At 45.0% G+C, this 19,323-nt stretch overlaps 1 protein-coding gene across 2 annotated transcripts in view; it reads right to left on the bottom strand.

Annotated features, from left to right (window-relative positions):
* The window catches only part of LOC140209887 (voltage-dependent L-type calcium channel subunit alpha-1S-like), a 419,288-nt gene that overhangs the window by 331,699 nt on the left and 68,266 nt on the right, over window positions 1-19,323 (bottom strand). For both annotated transcript variants that reach the window (XM_072278518.1, XM_072278519.1), the window contains exon 4: window positions 13,448-13,566. In XM_072278518.1, the coding sequence (XP_072134619.1) occupies window positions 13,448-13,566 (119 nt within the window). The remainder of the gene's footprint in view (window positions 1-13,447; window positions 13,567-19,323) is intronic.

Genomic DNA, 19,323 nt, shown 5'->3' on the forward strand with positions numbered 1-19,323 from the left:
TTGTTCTCTGGCAAAGATGTGATCGGTAGGTGGGAAGCCTTCAAAGGAGAAATTTTGAGAGTGCAGAATTTGTATGTTCCTGTCAGGATTAAAGGCAAAGTGAATAGGAATAAGGAACCTTGGTTCTCAAGGGATATTGCAACTCTGATAAAGAAGAATAGGGAGTTGTATGACATGTATAGGAAACAGGGAATAAATAAGATGCTTGAGGAGTATAAGAAGTGCAAGAAAATACTTAAGAAAGAAGTCAGGAGGGCTAAGAGAAGACATGAGGTTGCCTTGGCAGTCAAAGTGAAGGATAATCCAGAGAGCTTTTACAGGTATATTAAGAGCAAAAGGATTGTAAGGGATAAAATTGGTCCTCTTGAAGATCAGAGTGGACAGCTATGTGCGGAACCAAAGGAAATGGGGGAGATCTTAAATAGGTTTTTTGCATCTGTATTTACTAAGGAAACTGGCATGAAGTCTATGGAATTAAGGGAAACAAGTAGTGAGATCATGGAAACTGTACAGATGGAAAAGGAGGAGGTCCTTGCTGTCTTGAGGAAAATTAAAGTGGATAAATCCCCGAGACCTGACAGGGTGTTCCCCCGGACCTTGAAGAAGACTAGTGTTGAAATTGCAGGGGCCCTGGCAGAAATATTTAAAATGTCACTGTCTACAGGTGAGGTGCCAGAGGATTGGAGAGTGGCTCATGTTGTTCCGTTGTTTAAAAAAGGATCGAAAAGTAATCCGGGAAATTATAGGCCAGTAAGTTTAATGTCGGTAGTAGGTAAGTTATTGGAGGGAGTACTAAGAGACAGAATCTACAAGCATTTGGATAGACAGGGACTTATTAGGGAGAGTCAACATGGCTTTGTGCGTGGTAGGTCATGTTTGACCAATCTATTGGAGTTTTTCGAGGAGGTTACCAGGAAAGTGGATGAAGGGAAGGCAGTGGATATTGTGTACATGGACTTCAGTAAGGCCTTTGACAAGGTCCCGCATGGGAGGTTAGTTAGCAAAATTCAGTCGCAAGGTATACATGGAGAGCTGGTAAATTGGATTAGACATTGGCTCAATGGAAGAAGCCAAAGAGTGGTAGTAGAGAATTGCTTCTCCAGGTGGAGGCCTGTGACTAGTGGTGTGCCACAGGGATCAGTGCTGGGTCCATTGTTATTTGTCATCTATATCAATGATCTGGATGATAATGTGGTAAATTGGATCAGCAAATTTGCTGATGATACAAAGATTGGAGGTGTAGTAGACAGTGAGGAAGGTTTTCAGAGCCTGCAAAGGGACTTGGACCAGCTGGAAAAATGGGCTGAAAAATGGCAGATGGAGTTTAATACAGACAAGTGTGAGGTATTGCATGTTGGAAGGACAAACCAAGGTAGAACATACAGGGTTAATGGTAAGGCACTGAGGAGCGCAGTGGAACAGAGGGATCTGGGAATACAGATACAAAATTCCCTAAAAGTGGCATCACAGGTAGATAAGGTCGTAAAGAGAGCTTTTGGTACATTGGCCTTTATTAATCAAAGTATTGAGTATAAGAGCTGGAATGTTATGATGAGGTTGTTTAAGGCATTGGTGAGGCCGAATCTGGAGTATTGTGTTCAGTTTTGGTCACCAAATTACAGGAAGGATATAAATAAGGTTGAAAGAGTGCAGAGAAGGTTTACGAGGATGTTGCCGGGACTTGAGAAACTCAGTTACAGAGAAAGGTTGAATAGGTTAGGACTTTATTCCCTGGAGCGTAGAAGAATGAGGGGAGATTTGATAGAGGTATATAAAATTATGATGGGTATTGATAGAGTGAATGCAAGCAGGCTTTTTCCACTGAGGCAAGGGGAGAAAAAAACCAGAGGACATGGGTTAAGGGTGAGGGGGGAAAGGTTTAAAGGGAACATTAGGGGGGGCTTCTTCACACAGAGAGTGGTGGGAGTGTGGAATGAGCTGCCAGACGAGGTGGTAAATGCGGGTTCTTTTTTAACATTTAAGAATAAATTGGACAGATACATGGATGGGAGGTGTATGGAGGGATATGGTCCGTGTGCAGGTCAGTGGGACTAGGCAGAAAATGGTTTGGCACAGCCAAGAAGGGCCAAAAGGCCTGTTTCTGTGCTGTAGTTTCTATGATTCTATGGTTCTATGGAATGGCTTAAAAACAACAAAGTTAATGTCCTGGAGTGGCCAAGTCAGAATCCAGACCTCAATCCAATTGAGAATTTGTAGCCGGACTTGAAAAGTGCTGTTCACTCACGATTCCCATGCAATCTGACAGAGCTTGAGCAGTTTTGTAAAGAAGAATGGGGAAAATTGCTGAGTCCAGATGTGTAAAGCTGATAGAGAGCTATCCACGCAGATTCAAGGCTGTAATTGCTGCCAAAGGTGTATCTACTAAATACTGACTTGAAGAGGGTGAGTAATTATGTAATTGATTATTTTTCGTTTAATAATTGTAATAAATTTCAATCAATTTGTAGAAGTTTGTTTTCACTTTGACACGGAAGAGTCTCTTCTGTTGATCAGTGTCAAAAAAAGCCAAATTAAATCCACTATAATTCAATGTTGTAAACCAATACAACATGAAAACTTCCAAGAGGGGGTGAATACTTTTTATAGGCACTGTATGTTAAGAGCAAAAAGATTGGAATGAACAAAATTGATTGCCTGAATGATCCCAATGGTAATCTCTGTATGGAGCCAAAAGACTTGGGGAAGATTTTAAATGGATTTTTTGCACCTACATTTACTCAGGAGACAGACACAGAGTCTATAGAAGTGAGGCAAAGCAGCCGTAAAGTCAGGGACTCTATGCAGTTTACAGACAAGATGTTCACAGTCTTCAGGCAAATCAGGGTGGAGAAATCCCCAAGGCCGGGCAACATGTTCCCTTGGACCCTGTGAGAGGACCCCAGCAGAAATATTTAAATCATCCTTAGCGACAGGACAGGTACCAGATGGTTAGAGCATTGCTAATGTTGTTCCGCTGTTTAAGGAAGTCTTTAAGAGCCTGACATCAGGAGTGGGAAAATTATTGAAACACCTTCTAAGAGACTGGTTAAATGAATATTTGGATAGAAGGAGACTGATTAGGGATAGTCAGCATGGCTTTGTGTGTGGTAGATCAAGTCTAATCAACTTTATAGAGTAGTGGTCGCCAACCTTTTTAAGCCCAAGATCCCCTACCTCGACCTCAGTGAAAGGCAAGATCTACCTACTAAATCATTTAGAGAAAAAACAGCTCATTGTACTTCCAATTTTAGGCCTTTTATTTGGGTGAATTGTATTTGAATTACATAAAATACTTCTGTCAAACTTTCAAATTAATTCAAACAAGAATACACTGTAACTAGCATATCAAACAGGCCGTAGCTGTCTTTCTTTAAGAATATTACAATACTTCACACCTTTAATTCTAAGTTTCATTATTTAATTTTATTTCAACATGAAAAATAAATGAATAAAAATTGACTGTTGTACTCAGTGTGATGACTGGGGCTGAATACTTTCTGCTAGTTCCCTGAAATTCGGCTCATAACTACAGACAGCCAGTCTGAGACAGTCTGTGAGGTGTAGGGTTGCCAACTGTCCCGTATTTCCCCGGCTAAGGTAGAGCGTTCCTTTGAAACCTTTCGTGCCAAAATGCTTTATGCTGAAGAAGCAATTACCATTAATTTATAAGGAAAAAAATTTTGAGCGTTCCCAGACCCAAAAAAATAACCTACCAAATCATACCAAATAACACATAAAACCTAAAATAACACTAACATATAGTAAAAGCAAGAATGATATCATAAATACACAGCCTATATAAAGTAGAAATAATGAAGATTAAGCCAAAACCGATTCGTGGGGTTAAAAAAAAATCGGCATATCACGCACACGCACACAGATGCCCGCGCAAGGCTTCATGGTAATGGTAGTCTTTCTCAGGGTAAACACAAGTGTCCCGGGATTTGACTGCTACTTTTGTCCCTTATTTGAGAGTGAGAAAGTTAGCAACCCTAGTGAGGTGTCTGTCAGTAAGTCAGCTCCTGTACTTAGATTTAATAATTTTCATCTGAGAAAATGCAATTTCACACAGATAAGTTGACCCGAAGTAGGCACTGACTTTTAGTGCTATAAAACCAACGCGCACACCGCGCATTGCTCGGCCCCATCAGCAGTAATTGCCACCAGTTTATGAATGGGAATGTCATTTTCACGGACATATTTTTTTAAACTCATTGTAAATATCCTCACCTCTCATTCTTTCCTTTAATTGCAAAAGAGTGAGGAAGTCCTCCTTTGTTGTAAATCCTGGAAAGCCATTCTGACAAATACAACAAGCTGAGCTGTTTGCATTACATCCAGGGATTCATCGAACTGTAGTGAAAAATATCCACGTCCTCTGACAGTGACTCTACCCTCCTTGTCACTGTTGCAGGGCCAAGCGGTATATTATGTATTGCCGTTGTAATGCCGTTTTTGTTTTTAAAGTCACTAAAAACAGTCTCTGCGGTAATGACCGTTGCTTCCTTGAATAAATCGCCATCTGTAAAAGACTTCTTGTGTTCAGCCAAAAGGTGACTTAGAGGAAATGATGCTTCAATAGCAGCCTTATTTTGAGCAGCATGTTTTGTGGAAAACGATTGCTGGGCCTTCAACCCCGATTTCAGCTCAACTTTCCAGGCACGAATTGCGCTCTTTGGGGGGTAGGTGTCTTTAAATTCCTGATGGTTGGTGTTGTGGTGCCGCTCCAGATTCCCTCTTTTAGTCAGTGCTTGTGTTTGGTGGCACAACATACATACACACTTGTCTTTCACTGAGGTAGATAGAAATTCCTCTTCCCATTCTGGATGGAATTTGCATGTTTTTTGCCTTCTTTAGTGGAGCCTCCGCTATGCTATCAGGGTATCACGAGCAAGTGCTGATTGCGTCGCCTCTGATCTGGGCCAACATTTACGTGCCAGGCAGCACCTAATTAATTAGCTTGTTTATTTCGGTTTTCTTTCTTAAAAGATGTGCTGTGTGCATCCCGACTACTGCTGCACCACTGCACTGGAGGTTGGGGACACTGCCGTATATTGATGTTTACGACAGTCTGTACTGCTACCTAATCTAATTGGTCACTTTGATGCAGCACAGACTACACTGAAAACGTGGTGCACGGCGGGGGAACTACACACATGAGCACTGGGCAGAAAGAACGGAACTGAACCCCTGCAACCCGGAAACAATCTCTCTTTACAAACAGCTTTTTAGCGAAAATATTGCTATATTACAATTATCCTAATTAGTATTACTTCTATAATGCTCACATTACAATAGTATTTGTGTATTATTTTTGATTTTTCTTCCGCATCTACTGGGAAAGCCTCAAAGATCGACCAGTCAATCGCGATCGAAGGGTTGGCGACCCCTATTATAGAGTTTTCGAGGAAGTTAACAGGAAAGTTGATGAAGCCAAAGCAATGGATATTGTTTACATGGATTTTAACAAAACATTTGACAAGGTCCTGCATGAGGGGTTGGTCGGGAAGTTCAGTCGCTTGGCATTCAAGATGAGGTAGTAAATTAGATTAGCCAGAGAGTGGTAGTAGATGGTTGCCTCTCTGAATGGAGGTCTGTGACTACTGGAGAGCCACAAGGATCAGTGCTGGATCCATTGTTGTTTGTCATCTATAATCAACAATCTTTGTGGGTGGAGTTAAGAAACTGTAAAAGTTAAAAAACCATTATGGGAATCATACATAGGCCTCCAAATAGTAGCCAAGATGTGCGGCTGAGATTGCAAAGGGAGCTGGAAAAGGCACGTAATAAGGGTAATGGGGGACTTCAATATGCAAGGGGATTGGGAAAATCAGGTTGGTGTCGGATCATAGGAGAGGAAATTTGTTGAATGCCTAAGAGGTGGCTTTTTAGAGCAGCTTGTGCTTCAGTCTACTCTGGGAAGAACTACCTTAGATTGGGTGTTGTGTAATAATCCAGATCTTATTAGGGACCTTAACATAAAGGAACTCTTAGGAGGCAGTGATCATAATATGATTGAATTCATACTGCAATTTGAGAGCGAGAAGCATAACTCACGTGTATCAACATTGCAATGGAATAAACAGAATTACAGAGGCATGAGAGAAGAGATTGCTCAGGTGGATCAGAGAAGGATACTGGCGGGGATGATTACAGAACAGAGGTAGCTGAAGTTTCTGGGAATAGTTCACAATGCGCAGGATAGATATGTTACACAGAAGGATTTGTTCTCAGATGGCAGGATGAGGCAACCGTGGCTGACAGGGAAGTTAAGGACTGTGTAAAAGCCAAGGAGAGGACATATAAGGTAGCAAAAGTGAGTGGGAAGTTGGATGATTGGGAAGCTTTTAAAATAAAAAAAAAGCAACTAAAAAAGCGATATAAAGGGAAAAGATGAAATACGAGGGCAAACTAGCCAATGATATAAACCAGGATACTATAAATTTTTTCAGTTATATAACAAGTAGAAGGGAAGTAAGAGTTGATATTGGACCACTGGAAAATGATGTAGTAGCGTGGGGACAAAGAAATGGCAGATGAACTTAATGGGTACTTTGCATCTGTCTTCACTGTGGAAGACACTAGCAGTGTGCCAGAGGTCCGTGAGTGTCAGGGAGCAGGAGTGAGTGCTATTGCTATTACAAAGGAAAAAGTGCTAGGCAAACTCAAAGGTCTTAAGGTGGATAAGTCACCTGGACCAGATGGACTACATCCCAGAGTCCTGAGAGAGGTTGCTGAAGAGATAACAGATGCATTGGTCATGATCTTTCAAGAATCACTTGATTCTGGCATAGTCCTGGAGGACTGGAAAATTGCAAATATCACTCCACTCTTTAAGAACAGAGGAAGTCAAAAGAAAGGAAATTATAGGTCAGTTAGCCTAACCTCAGTGGTTGGGAAAGTGTTGGAGTCTATTATTAAGGATGAGGTTTCAGGGTACTCGGAGACTAATGATAAAAATAAGTCAAAGTCAGCATGGCTTCTGTCAAGGGAAATCTTGCCTACAAATCTGTTAAGTTTTTTTTGAAGAAGTAACAAGCAGGGTGGACAGAGGTAAGGCAGTGGATGTCATTTACTTGGATTTTCAAAAGGTATTTGATAAGGTGCCATAATGAGGCTGCTTAACAAGATAAAATCCCATGGCACTACAGGAAAGATACTAGCACGGATAAAGCAATGGCTGACAGGCAGGAGGCAGTGAGTGGGAATAAACAGGGCCTTTTCTGGTTGGCTGCCAGTGACTGGTGTTCCTCAGGGGTCAGTATTGGGACTGCTCCTTTTCACATTGGCTGTCAATAATTTAGATAATGGAATTGATGGCTTTGTGACAAAGTTTGTGGATCATACAAAGATAGGCGGAGGGGTAGGTAGTGCTGAGGAAGCAATGTGATTGCAGCAGGGCTTAGACAAATTGGAAGAATGGGCAAAATAGTGGCTGATGGAATACAGTGTTGGAAATGTGTGATAATGCATTTTGGTAAAAGAAACAATTGTGCATACTATTATCTAAATGGGGAGAAAATTCAAACATCAGAGGTACAGAGGGACTTGGGAGTCCTCGTGCAAGACTCCAAGAAGATTAATTTACAGGTTTAGTCTGTGATAAAGAAAGCAAGTGCATTTATTTGCATTTATTTCAAGGCGAATAGAATATAAAAGCAAGGAGAAAATACTGAACCTTGATAAGACATTAGTCAGGCCATACTTGGAGTATTGTCAACGGTTTTGGGCCCGATATCTCAGAAAGGATGTATTGTCATTGTCCAGAGGAGGTTTATGAGGATGATTCCAGGAATGAAGGGGTTAACATATGAGGAGTGATTGGCAGCTTTGGGCCTGTACTCACTGGAAATTGGAAGAATGCATGGGGGAGCTCATTGAAAGCTACCGAATGTTGAAAGGACTAGATAGGGTGGACGTAGAGAGGATGTTTCCTGTGGTGGGGTTATCCAGAACTAGAGGGCCTTGCCTCAAAATTGAGGGGCAATGTTTTAAAATAGAAGTAAGGAGGATTTTTTTTTTCCATCAAAGGGTTGTGAATCAGAGGATTGCTCTGCTCCAGACTGTGGTGGGGGCCAGGTCCGTGGGTAAATTTAAAGCAGAATTTGATAGATTCCTGATTGGTCAGGGCATCAAGGGATATGGTGAGTGGACAGCTGTATGGGGTTGAATGGTATCTGGGATACGCCATGATGGAATGGCTCAATGGGCTGAATGGCCTACCTCTGCTCTTATCTCTTATGGTCTTATGATCTGGATGATAATGTGATTAACTGGATCAGCAAATTTGTAGATGACACCAAGATTGGGGCTGTAGTGGGCAGTGAGGAAGACTATCAAGCCTGCAGCGGGATCTGGACCATCTGGAAAAGTGGGCTGAAAAATATCAGGTGGTATTTAATGCAGACCAGTGTGAGGCGTTGCACACAGGGTCGGTCATATACAGTGAGCACGAGCAAAAGGATCTGGGAATATAGATCTATAATTCATTGAAAATACTTGGTGACACAGAACAAGATAGGACAAAGTCAGCATGATTTCCTTTAGGGCAAATCTTGCCTGATGAACCTGTTGGAATTCTTTGAGGAGATTACACATAGGATAGATAAAGGGGATGCAGTGGATGTTGTATATTTGGACTTTCAGAAGGCCTTTGACAAGGTGCCACAGATGAGGCTGCTTACCAAGTTAAGAGCCCATGGTTTTACAGAAAAGTTACTAACATGGCTGATTGGTAGGAGGCAGTGAGTGGGAATGGAAAGATCCTTTTCTGGTTGGCTGCCAGTAACTAGTGGTGTTCCGCAGGAGTTATTGTTGGGACTACTTCTTTTTATGCTGTATATCAATGATTTAGAGGATGGCTTTATTGCCAAGTTTGCAGATGATACAAAGATTGGTGGTGTTGAGGAAACAGGAGGACTGCAGAAGGACTTAGATTAGGAGAATGGGCAAGAAAGTGGCAACTGAAATACGTTTGTACAATATTGGAAAATGCATGGTCATGCACTTTGGTAGTAGAAATAAATGTGCAAACTATTTTCTAAATGGGGAGAAAATCCAAAAATCTGAGATGCAAAGGCACTTGTGAGTCCTTGTGCAGAACACCCTTAAAGTTAACTTGCAGGCAGAGTCTGTGGTGAGGAAGGCAAATGCAATGTTAGCATTCATTTCAAGAGGTCTAGAACACATGAGCAAGGATGTGATGCTGAGGCTTTATAAGGCACTGGTGAGGCCTCACTTTGTTTATCGTGAACAGTTTTGGGCTCCTCATCTGAGAAAAGATGTGCTGGCATTGGAGAGGGTTCAGAGGAGGTTCACAGGGATGATTCCAGGAATGAAAGGGTTATCACAAGAGGAATTTTTTTTAGCTCTGGGTCTGTACTTTCTGGGATTTAGAAGGATGAAGGGGGATCTCACTGAAACCTTTCGAATGTTGAAAGACCTAGACAGAGTAGAGGTGGAAAGGATGGTGGGGGAGTCTAGGACAAGTGGCCACACCCTCAAGATAGGGGGGAATCCATTTAAAACAGAGATGCGGAAAATTTTCTTTAACTAGAGGATAGTAAACTTGTGGCATTTATTACCGCAGGTAGCTATGGAGGCCATGTCATTGTGTGTGTTTCAGGCAGAGCATGACAGATTCTTGATTGGAAACAGCATCAAAGGTTACGGGGAGAAGGAAGAGGAATGGGGCTGAGGAGGGGAAAAAAGGATCAGCCATGATTGTATGGTGGGGCAGACTCAATGGGCCGAATGGCCTAGCTCTGCTCTTTTATGTCTTATGGAAAGTGGTGTCACAGGTAGATAGGATCGTAAAGAAAGCTTTTGGCACACTGGCCTTCATAAATCAAAGTACTGAGTACAAGTGATGGGATGTCATGTTGTGGTTGTACAAGACATTGATGAGGTCTAATTTGGAGTATTGTGTGCAGTTTTGGTCACCCATCTACATGAAAGATGGAAATAAGATTGAAAGAGTACAGAGAAAAATTTCAAGGTGCTGCGAGGACCAGGGGACCTGAGTTAATCAGGAAAGATTGACTAGGTTAGAACGTTATTCCAAGGACATAGAAGATTGAGAGGAGATATACAAAATTATGAGGGTAAATACAAGCAAGCTTTTTCTACTGAGGTGGGATGGGACTATAACCAGAGGTCTTGGGTTAAGGGTGAAAGGTGAAATGTTTAAGAGGTACATGAAGGGGAAACTTCTTCACTCAGAGGGTGGTGAAAGTGTGGAACAAGCTGCCAGCACAAGTGGTGGATGCGGATTTGATTTCACCATTCGGGAGAAGTTTGGATAGATACGTGGCTGGGAGGGATATGGACAGCCATGCTCTGGGAGCAGGTCGATAGGGCTTGGCAGTTTAAATGGGTCAGCACAGACTAGATGGGCCAAAGTGCCTGTTTCTATGTTGTAGTTTTCTCTGACTATGTACAAATCTTAGCCCAAAAGTCGATCAGAAATTGTGAAGTCAAGGCCCAATGGCCAGAGCCCTGAATCTACAAGTGTCTGTAAATCCACTGGGGAATTCAGAGGCCCAATCTTTGTAAACCAACTGGGGAAGTCAGAGGCCCAATCTCTGCGAATCCACCGGGGAAGTCAGAGGCCTTTTGTCTGTGAGTCCACGAGTCTGATGGAGACTGAAGGCCGAAGATGGCCTGTTCTGTCACTAGAGGTCTGTGTACATGTCTTTTGATGGGTAGCTGTTTTGTTGTTATAGCTTTATAGCTTGGTACATTGTATTCTGTGTGTTGGCTCCAGAATGTGTGGAGACACTTGTGGGCTGCCCCCAGTGGGCACACCCTTGGCTCTGTTGGTTGTTAATGCAAACAATATATTTCACTGAATGTTTTGATGTTCATGTTAAAGGGTTAATCTTTATGCTTGTTGAATGCCTCAACACTGTAGCCGTGAATGGAAGAGAACTGGCTGCGGCAGCTTTGAGTACTACTACAGAAGTAACCAAGAGACAGCAATCTACTGTGGGACAACAGAGGCAAAATGAAAGATGTCAATCCACAGCCTCTTTTATCATAATGAGGGTGGAGGAGCAACACCTCATGTTCTGTCTACATAGCCTCCAACCTGATGGCATGAACATCAATTTTTCCTTCCAGTATTTTTCCCTCCCCCTTCCCTGCCTATCAACTCCCCTGGCCCCCCTCCTCCTTCCCTTTCTCCCATGGTCCACTCTCTCTCCCATCAGATCCCTTCTTCTCCAACCCTTTACCTTTCCCACCTACCTGGATTCACCTTTCTTCTCTTCCTGATGCCGCCCCCACCTTTTCATTCTGGCATCTTCCCCCCTTCCTTTCCAGTCCTGAAGAAGGGTCTCAGCCCAAAACATCAACTGTTTATTCATTTTCATGGATGCTGCCTGGCCTGCCGAGTTCCTCCAGTAGTTTGTGTGTGATTCTCTGGATTTCCAGCATCTGCAGAATCCCTTGTGTTTATGAAAGGCAGGTGAATACAGGAGTGGGACTCATGAAGAGTGGCAAAGTGATGATTGTTTCTGGTTCTGTGGTTTGAGATGGTGCTAGGTATTGGTCCATACTGCAGCATTTCATAACAGTGGAAAGGTACAGCTGTTGGGGGCTTGGGTTAGTTTTGGGGAGCCTCACCAATGGGCTGCATGAATGGTTGATTGGCAGAATGGGAGGAGAGCTGCAATGAGGGGGGGCCTGCATATGCCTAGATAAGTACAGTATGCTAGTGCTTCCTCTGGCCTGTCCTGTCCTAATAAACATAGTTCTCAAAAGATAATCATAGTTTGAATCATTCTGTCTCATCGGGTAGTTTCCAAGGACCTACTGTTTTCACGAATTAATGTGAATGTGAAAGACAGTGACTCTCACAACTATACTGTTACTCTGCATGTTATCTCAGCATGGTCAGTGTCACATCAAATGCAGATCTCCCTGTTACTCTGAACCTGTCCCCGAATAAACAGCCTATCAAACCTCCTTGTGAAAAACCAACACAAGAGATTCTGCAGAAGCTGGAAATCCAGAACAACTGCAGGATGCTGCAGGAACTCAGCAGGTCAGACAGCAACGATGGACAGGAACAAACAGTCAATGTTTCAGGCTGAGACCCTTCATCAGGACTGGAAAAGAAGGGGGCAGAAGCCAGAATAAGAAGATGGGGGGAGGGGAAGGAGGACAAGCTGGCAGGTGAGGGGGAAGGTAGGAGGAGGGGAGTGAGGATGAAGTGAGAAGCTGGGAGGTGATAGGTGGAAGAGAAAAGGGCTGAAGACAAGGAATCTGTTAAGAGGGGAGAGTGTACCATGTGTGATGTGAGCTTGCTATGTTGGTGCCAGAATGTGTAGTGACTGCCCCCCTCCCCCTAAGCACATCCTAGGTTGATAAATAAATCTGAATCTGTCTGTTTAGTTTCAGGAAGGAAGAGGGAACAACAGGTCCAGAGCTGCAATGTGATCTTCAGGTCAAGAAACACAGTTGGCCAAAGTTGATATACCAGAAAAGTTCAGGTGCTTGAGAAGAATAACAAGAGAGTTCAATTCTCAGTGGCCACTTTATTAGGTACACTTGTACACCTGCTGGTTAACGCTCAGCCAATCACGTGTGAGCAATTTAATGCATTAAAGCATGCAGGGTCAAGTTGTTGCTCAGAATGGGGAAGAAATGTGATCTAAGTGACTTTGACTGTTAGTGCCAGACCAAACAATCTGGGTATCTCAGAAACTGCTGATCTGTTCGGAATTAGGGTTCTAACATTTCTGTCATTTATTCTTTGTAGGTTTTTTATTGTTTTGTGGATGTCTGCGAACAGTAAGAATTTCAGGTTGTATACTGGATACATTCTCCAATATTAAGTTGAACCATTTTTCACACACAACAGTCTCCAGAGTTGACAGGTAATGATGCAAAAACAAAAGAAAAAGCAGTGAGCAGCAGTTGTCTGGGCAAAAATGTCTTCCTAATGAGGGTGGTCAGAGGAGAATGGCCAGACTAGTTCAAGCTGACAGGAAGGTGATAGTAACTCAAATAACCATGTGTTATAACAGTGGTGTGCAGGATAGTATCTAAATGCACAATATGTTGAACCTTGAAGCTACAGCAGCAAAGGACCAGGAACATTCAGTCTGTTTCCACTCTCTGTGTACAGGAGGTATCTAACAAAGTGGTCACTAAGTGTACAATGAATGAGACCTTCATTATCCGAGCAGAGAGGTCACAATAAAGGAGCACATCTCCTAAGTAATCAACACAAGATGATCCACAGATGCTGGAAATCCAGAGCAATACACACACAAAATACTGCAGGAACTCAAAAGTTCAGGCAGCATATGTGGAAATGAATGAACAGTCAACATTTCATGCCGAGACACTTCATTAGGACTGGAAGGGAAAGGGGGCAGATGAGTTCTCCAGCATTTTGTGTATCTTGTGAAACAGAGGAAGCAACTGCTGCCATACTTACTGGGAACGCCCGACACCAGACGCAGTGGCCTCAACACTCGGAATGCTCGAAGTGCCTTCACGTCAAACCCTGCGCTTTTGGCAGATGGGCTGAGGTGCTCCAGGACCACTGTGCAGAGACTGCAGGGAGAGGAGAGGGTGAGACTCACACTAACACAACACACAAGCCTCTGTTCTTCACTGAGGCAGTTCATACTATCCACACTTGATGGCCACTTCATGAGGTATGCCTGTACACCTCCTCACTAATACAAATATCTAATCAGCCAATCTTGTGGCAACAACTCAATGCATTAAAGCACACAGACATGGTCAAGAGGCTCAGGTGTTGTTCAAACCAAACATCAGAATGGGGAAGAAATGTGATCAAAGTGACTTTGACTGTGGAATGATTATTGGTACCAGATGGGGTGGTTTGAGTATCTCAGAAACTGCTGATCTCCTGGGGTTTTCATGCACAACCTGGAGCCCTTGCTTAATGGTATTGGTCCATGGCATAAAGAAAAGGTTGTGAACATCTGCTCTAGAGTTTACAGAGAACAGTAGAAAAAACAAAAAAACACCATGAGCAGCAGTTCTGTGGGCAACAACACTTTGTTAATGAGAGAGGTCAGAGGAGAATGGCCAGATGGGTTCAAGCTGACAGGAAGGTGACAGTAACTCAAATAACTATGTGTTACAACACTGTTGTGCAGACGTGCATCTCGAAATGTACAACAGATTGAATCTTGAAGTGGATGGGGTAAAGCAGCAGAAGACACAGAGGGTGGTGGGTGCGTGGAATGCACTGCCGGTGACGGTGGTAGAGGCAGATACAATAGGGTCTTTTAAGAGACTCTTAGACAGGTACATGGAGCTTAGAAAAATAGAGGGCTATGCGGTAGGGAAATTATAGGCAGTTTCTAAAGTAGGTTACATGATCGGCACAGCATTGTGGGCTGAAAGGCCTGTAATGTGCTGTAGATTTCTATGTTTCGAAGACCACACCGGGATTCACACCTGTACCAAACAATTTGGCCACTGGGTGTTTATACCTTCACTCTTGTCTGTCACAATGGGCAGGATCACCCAATAGCCACCCATTTCAATTCAACTTCCAATTTCCATTCCAACATGTCAGTCCATGGCCTGCTCCACTGTCACGATGAGGCCACACTCAGGTTCGAGGTGCAACACCTCCCATTCTGTCTGGGTAGCCTCCAATGTGACAGTATGAACATCGATTTCTCTAACTTACAGTAATTTCTCCCCCTCCCCAATTCTCTCTTTTTCCATTTCACATTCTGGCTTCACTTTCCCCCCACCTGTCAATCATATCCCTCGGTACCCCTCCTCCTTCCCTTTCTCCCGTGACCCACTCTCCTCTCCTATCAGATCCCTCTGGTACCCCTCCTCCTTCCCTTTCTCCCGTGACCCACTCTCCTCTCCTATCAGATCCCTCTGGTACCCCTCCTCCTTCCCTTTCTCCCGTGACCCACTCTCCTCTCCTATCAGATCCCTTCTTCTTCAGCCATTTACCTCTTTCACCTATCACCTCCCAACTTCTCACTTCTTCCTCCCTTTTCCACGCACCTACCTTCCCCCTTCACCTAGTCTCACTATTATCTGCCAGCTTGTACTCACATCCTCCTGCCACGTTCTTATTCTGGCTTCAGCCCCAGCATTTTGCGTGTGTTGCTTCAGATTTCCAGCATCTGCAGGATCTTGTGCTTATCATTCTACATGAATGTTCTCCATCCTCTTTAGATCCTTTCCCTGTGTCTTCTTATAAGAGATGACAACATATTGTGGCGAGCATTCAGTCCATGATGACAAACAAGGAAGCTCGATGAACTCAACAACCATTTTATTGTAATAGACACAAAACAGACCGGGCTCCATGACCCGGAGAGTGAACCACGAACCCCCTCCCCCCCCAAAGCATCACACTGCCCCCACCAGAGGGGTCAGCCCTCCTCAGCAACCCCAGAGTCCATAACGAAGTCCAAAATCCTGGTGGACATCGACGCTGCCGCCTGTCTGTGTGATGCAAGAGGCAGGGCACCCGGACTGTCACTTACTTCCTTCAGCCTCGCTGGGTTAGTGGTGGCCCAGGGGCTGACACTGTGCCAGCCGGTCCCGGTGCAGCAGGACTGCCTTCCGCCGCTCAGGCAACCGCACCCAATATACCACATCGGAGATGCAGTCGAGCACCTCTCCCGGCCCCTTCCAGTGGCTTCCAAGCGTGGGGTGTAGTCCCTTCTTCCGGGAGGGGCAGTAGGCCCATACTGGGGCCCCCACCATGTACTGCTGCATTGGCACCCGAGACTGGCGGCCCAGCCCCTTCGGGGTCGTGCAAGCATGGCAGCCTGTCCAATGTCTCTGCAACTCCAAAATAGCAGGCCCCCACCAGCCTGTGCACTGACCGCAGCAACGTGACGCAAAGCCCCCAGGGGACCACCAGCTGCAAGAGATGTCTGTCACCATTGGACAACTGCCACTGACTGCACAGCAAACAGTCGCGCACCTCCAGCGTTCCCCACTGCGAGTAGAGGGTTTGGTCTCTGGGTCCAGGGTGGAGACCCCTGCCCACTCCGACCGTCTCCCATACTCAGCCATCCCCTCACCCGGGCCAACACGAGATCACTCACCTGTTCACTGCGCAGCTGCTGGTACACGGTGGAGAGGTTGTCACTGGATGTCACCTGAAGGGCCGTCACTGTCGCTTGCCCCTGGTTCAGCTGTGTTGCGCTGGGCCACTGCCGGGTGTACCGCTCTGCCGCGGGCTGCTGTGAAACAGGCGGTGGCTTCAGCACCAAGATACCCCCGACCCACAGGCCCTCCAGCAGGTCCAGCCAAATATGCAGGACTCTCGGATGTTGGCGAGCCACACCTCGTGCTTCACAGTGTGTTCCCCACCGCAATGCATTTCCCGGTGGCTGCGCTGGGCCGTGGCGTGGTGCCAGTGCGGGGCGGCCCCAGGCCAAATGACCTGCCTCACCGCACCGGAGGCAGAGATCATTTCGTGGCTGGCAATGGGGTCAGCACGGCGCTGGTCGGACCCATCTCACGGGCTCCTCCTCCGCCTCAGTGACACAATCTCGGTCTGACGGCATGCAGGGCAATGCAGGAATACCCTGCAGGGCTAAAATTACTTCTGCCCTCTCCGCCTTGGCCAGCAATGATGGCGACGTCAGGCGAGCATGCTGCCGAAGGCGCTCCCGCGTCAGCGCCTTTACAAAGGCATGGAGGGCAAGCACTCCCTGGGCCGCGAGAGGGAACTGGGTGTCACCATGCTGAGCACAGTAGCGGAGATCAGCCGCTAATGCCCCCAGACTTTCTCCCATACGGCACTGTCTGCTGTACAGTTCTTCCCTCATTGCTTCTGCCCACGGCCTCTGCTCAAAACGCTGCTCGAGCAGCACTACGAGCGCCCTATAATCACATTGCTCCGCCAGGCATCTCCTTCCAGTGCCAAGGCAAGGTGCACCGCCGTCTCGGTGGGGCTCCACCTGTTGTGCCACGTGGCAAGTTTGACTTGCGCCAGGTAAGGCTCCAGGCGGCTGGTACCATCGTATCTGGGGAGCTTCAGGGTGTGTTTTGTGGCGCAGATCGTTGAGGCCCTTTGATCGTCCTCTAGGTCCGGCAGTGTCTGCCATGGTGTCCATTCTCCCATGGCTACGGTGTCTCGGGTCCTCCGGTGCGGGTCGCGACGGAGGCAAGTGATGCACTGTGCTCTGTCCCGCTGGGTTGTGGAGCCTGAGTACACTCGCTCCGCGCTCCGTCGGGGCTCCCTGGGAAGGCGCAATGCTCGGTTCCCAGGTCCTCCCTCCGGGTCCTGTCTTCATGAGCCCTGCCTGTAGGTGCAGGGGAGGCATACTGCGTGGTGGTGGTTGTGGTTGTGGTGGTGGTGGTGGTGGTGGTGGTGGTGGTGGTGGTGGTGGTGGTGGTGGTGGTGGTTGTTGTTGTTGTTGTTGTTGTTGTTGTTGTTGTTGTTGTTGTTGTTGTTGTTGTTGTTGTTGTTGTTGTTGTTGTTGTTGTTGTTGTTGTTGTTGTTGTTGTTGTTGTTCTTCTTCTTCTTCTTCTTCTTCTTCTTCTTCTTCTTCTTCTTCTTCTTCTTCTTCTTCTTCTTCTTCTTCTTCTTCACGGCAGTTGGCATCCACATTGTCGCATTACTGTCATCTTCAGGATTTATTGTCCTTCATTGTCAATTCACTTTAAAGCCGTCTTTCCAGTCCCATCGCCCTTAAAAATCTAAACAACCATTTCCTCCCCTGATCACTTTCCCCACATTCCAATAAATCTTTAACACTCCTCTCTACCAGTCCTATTTTGCGTGATTGTTGTAACATTTGTTGCCTTTCCTGTGCAAACTTCCGGCATGAAATAAGGATATGCTCTACTGTTTCAGTCTCCTGACATAGATCGCAAAAACCTGTTGGATGCTTATTTATGATGGCCAGAGTACCATTAAGGCTGCTGTGCCCAATTCTCAGTCTACTTATAATTACTTGCTCCTTCCGCATTACTCCCCTACTTCTTCCCATATCTACTCTGTTCTGAATTGAATGTAAATGTCTTCCTTTTATTGCTCTGTCCCAATGCTGCTGCCACTGTTGATTTATCCTTCTCCACATTGTGCTCTTCCCCTCTGATTCTGATAGTTTAATATTGACCTCTACAGATCCTTTTTTGACTGCTGCTTTTGCCAGCCTATCTACTGTCTCATTTCCCATAATACCTAAATCTGCTGGAACCCACATGAATACAATATTTTTGCCTTGTCTAGCCAGTCTTGAATTTGCAAACAGGATTTCATAAAACAGATCCTGGTGACCTCTAGCTGTACCCGCCTTAATGCTTGCAAGAGCCGACACAGAATTGCTACATATCACAGTATTATTACAATCAACCTGCTCACTCCATTCTAGTGCTAAAAATATGGCAAACATTTCAAGTGCATATACCCTCAAGCAATCAGGTGTTCTCTTGCTAATTTCCACTCGATAACTTGGTACAACAATTGCAGACCCTGTTGCACCTGTTTCTGGATCCTTTGATCCATCTGTAAAAATCTGCACGCCTTTATACTTACATTCCCTATAACTATGATATTCACTGAGTATATCAGCTGTCTTATTACTGTGCTTAATCTTAAGCAATTCCAAATCTACAGAGGGATTTTCTAATACCCAGAAAGGTCTGACAGGCCACACCACACTTGGACAAAACTTTTTATCGTATACACCCATATCTTTTGCTGTTTGCTCTCCTGTCCAGCCAAAACTTTCTTTTTGTGTCCTCTCCTTCTCCCAGCATGTCTGCAACACCCCTTTTGTAGGATGGCTATCAACATGACCCCTTAAATTAATCCAGTAATTGGCCTCCAGCTGTTTACGCCGCAGCCTCAATGGCATTTCATTTGCCTCAACTTGGAGAGTACACACTGGGGAAGTTCTAACCGCTCCCAAGCACACCCTTAGAGCCCAAGCGTGTACGATATCCAGTTCTGCCAGCACAGATTTTGCTGCTGACCCGCATACAATACTTCCATAGTTTAATCTTGATCTTATTAATGCTACATAAATATACTTCAGTGATGCAAAATCAGCACCCCATTCCAATCCAGCAAGACACCTAATGACATTCATCACATTTTTACATTTACTAACTACATATCTAACATGTTCTCTCCATGTTAATCTCAAGTCAAAGTGCACTCCCAAAAACTTTCAACTCTCTCCAGGTTACTTCCATACAGATTCAAATTAAGTCCCCTGAACTTTTTTCTTGTAAAGAACATGGCTTTTGTCTTCTCCACTGAAAATTTAACACCCCATTTTGTCCCCCACTCTTCAACGTGATTAAATCCATCTTGCATTTTCGTAACTATATGTT

The sequence above is a fragment of the Mobula birostris genome, chromosome 14 (assembly GCF_030028105.1).
Source record: "Mobula birostris isolate sMobBir1 chromosome 14, sMobBir1.hap1, whole genome shotgun sequence".
NCBI classification, from domain to species: Eukaryota; Metazoa; Chordata; class Chondrichthyes; order Myliobatiformes; family Myliobatidae; genus Mobula; species Mobula birostris.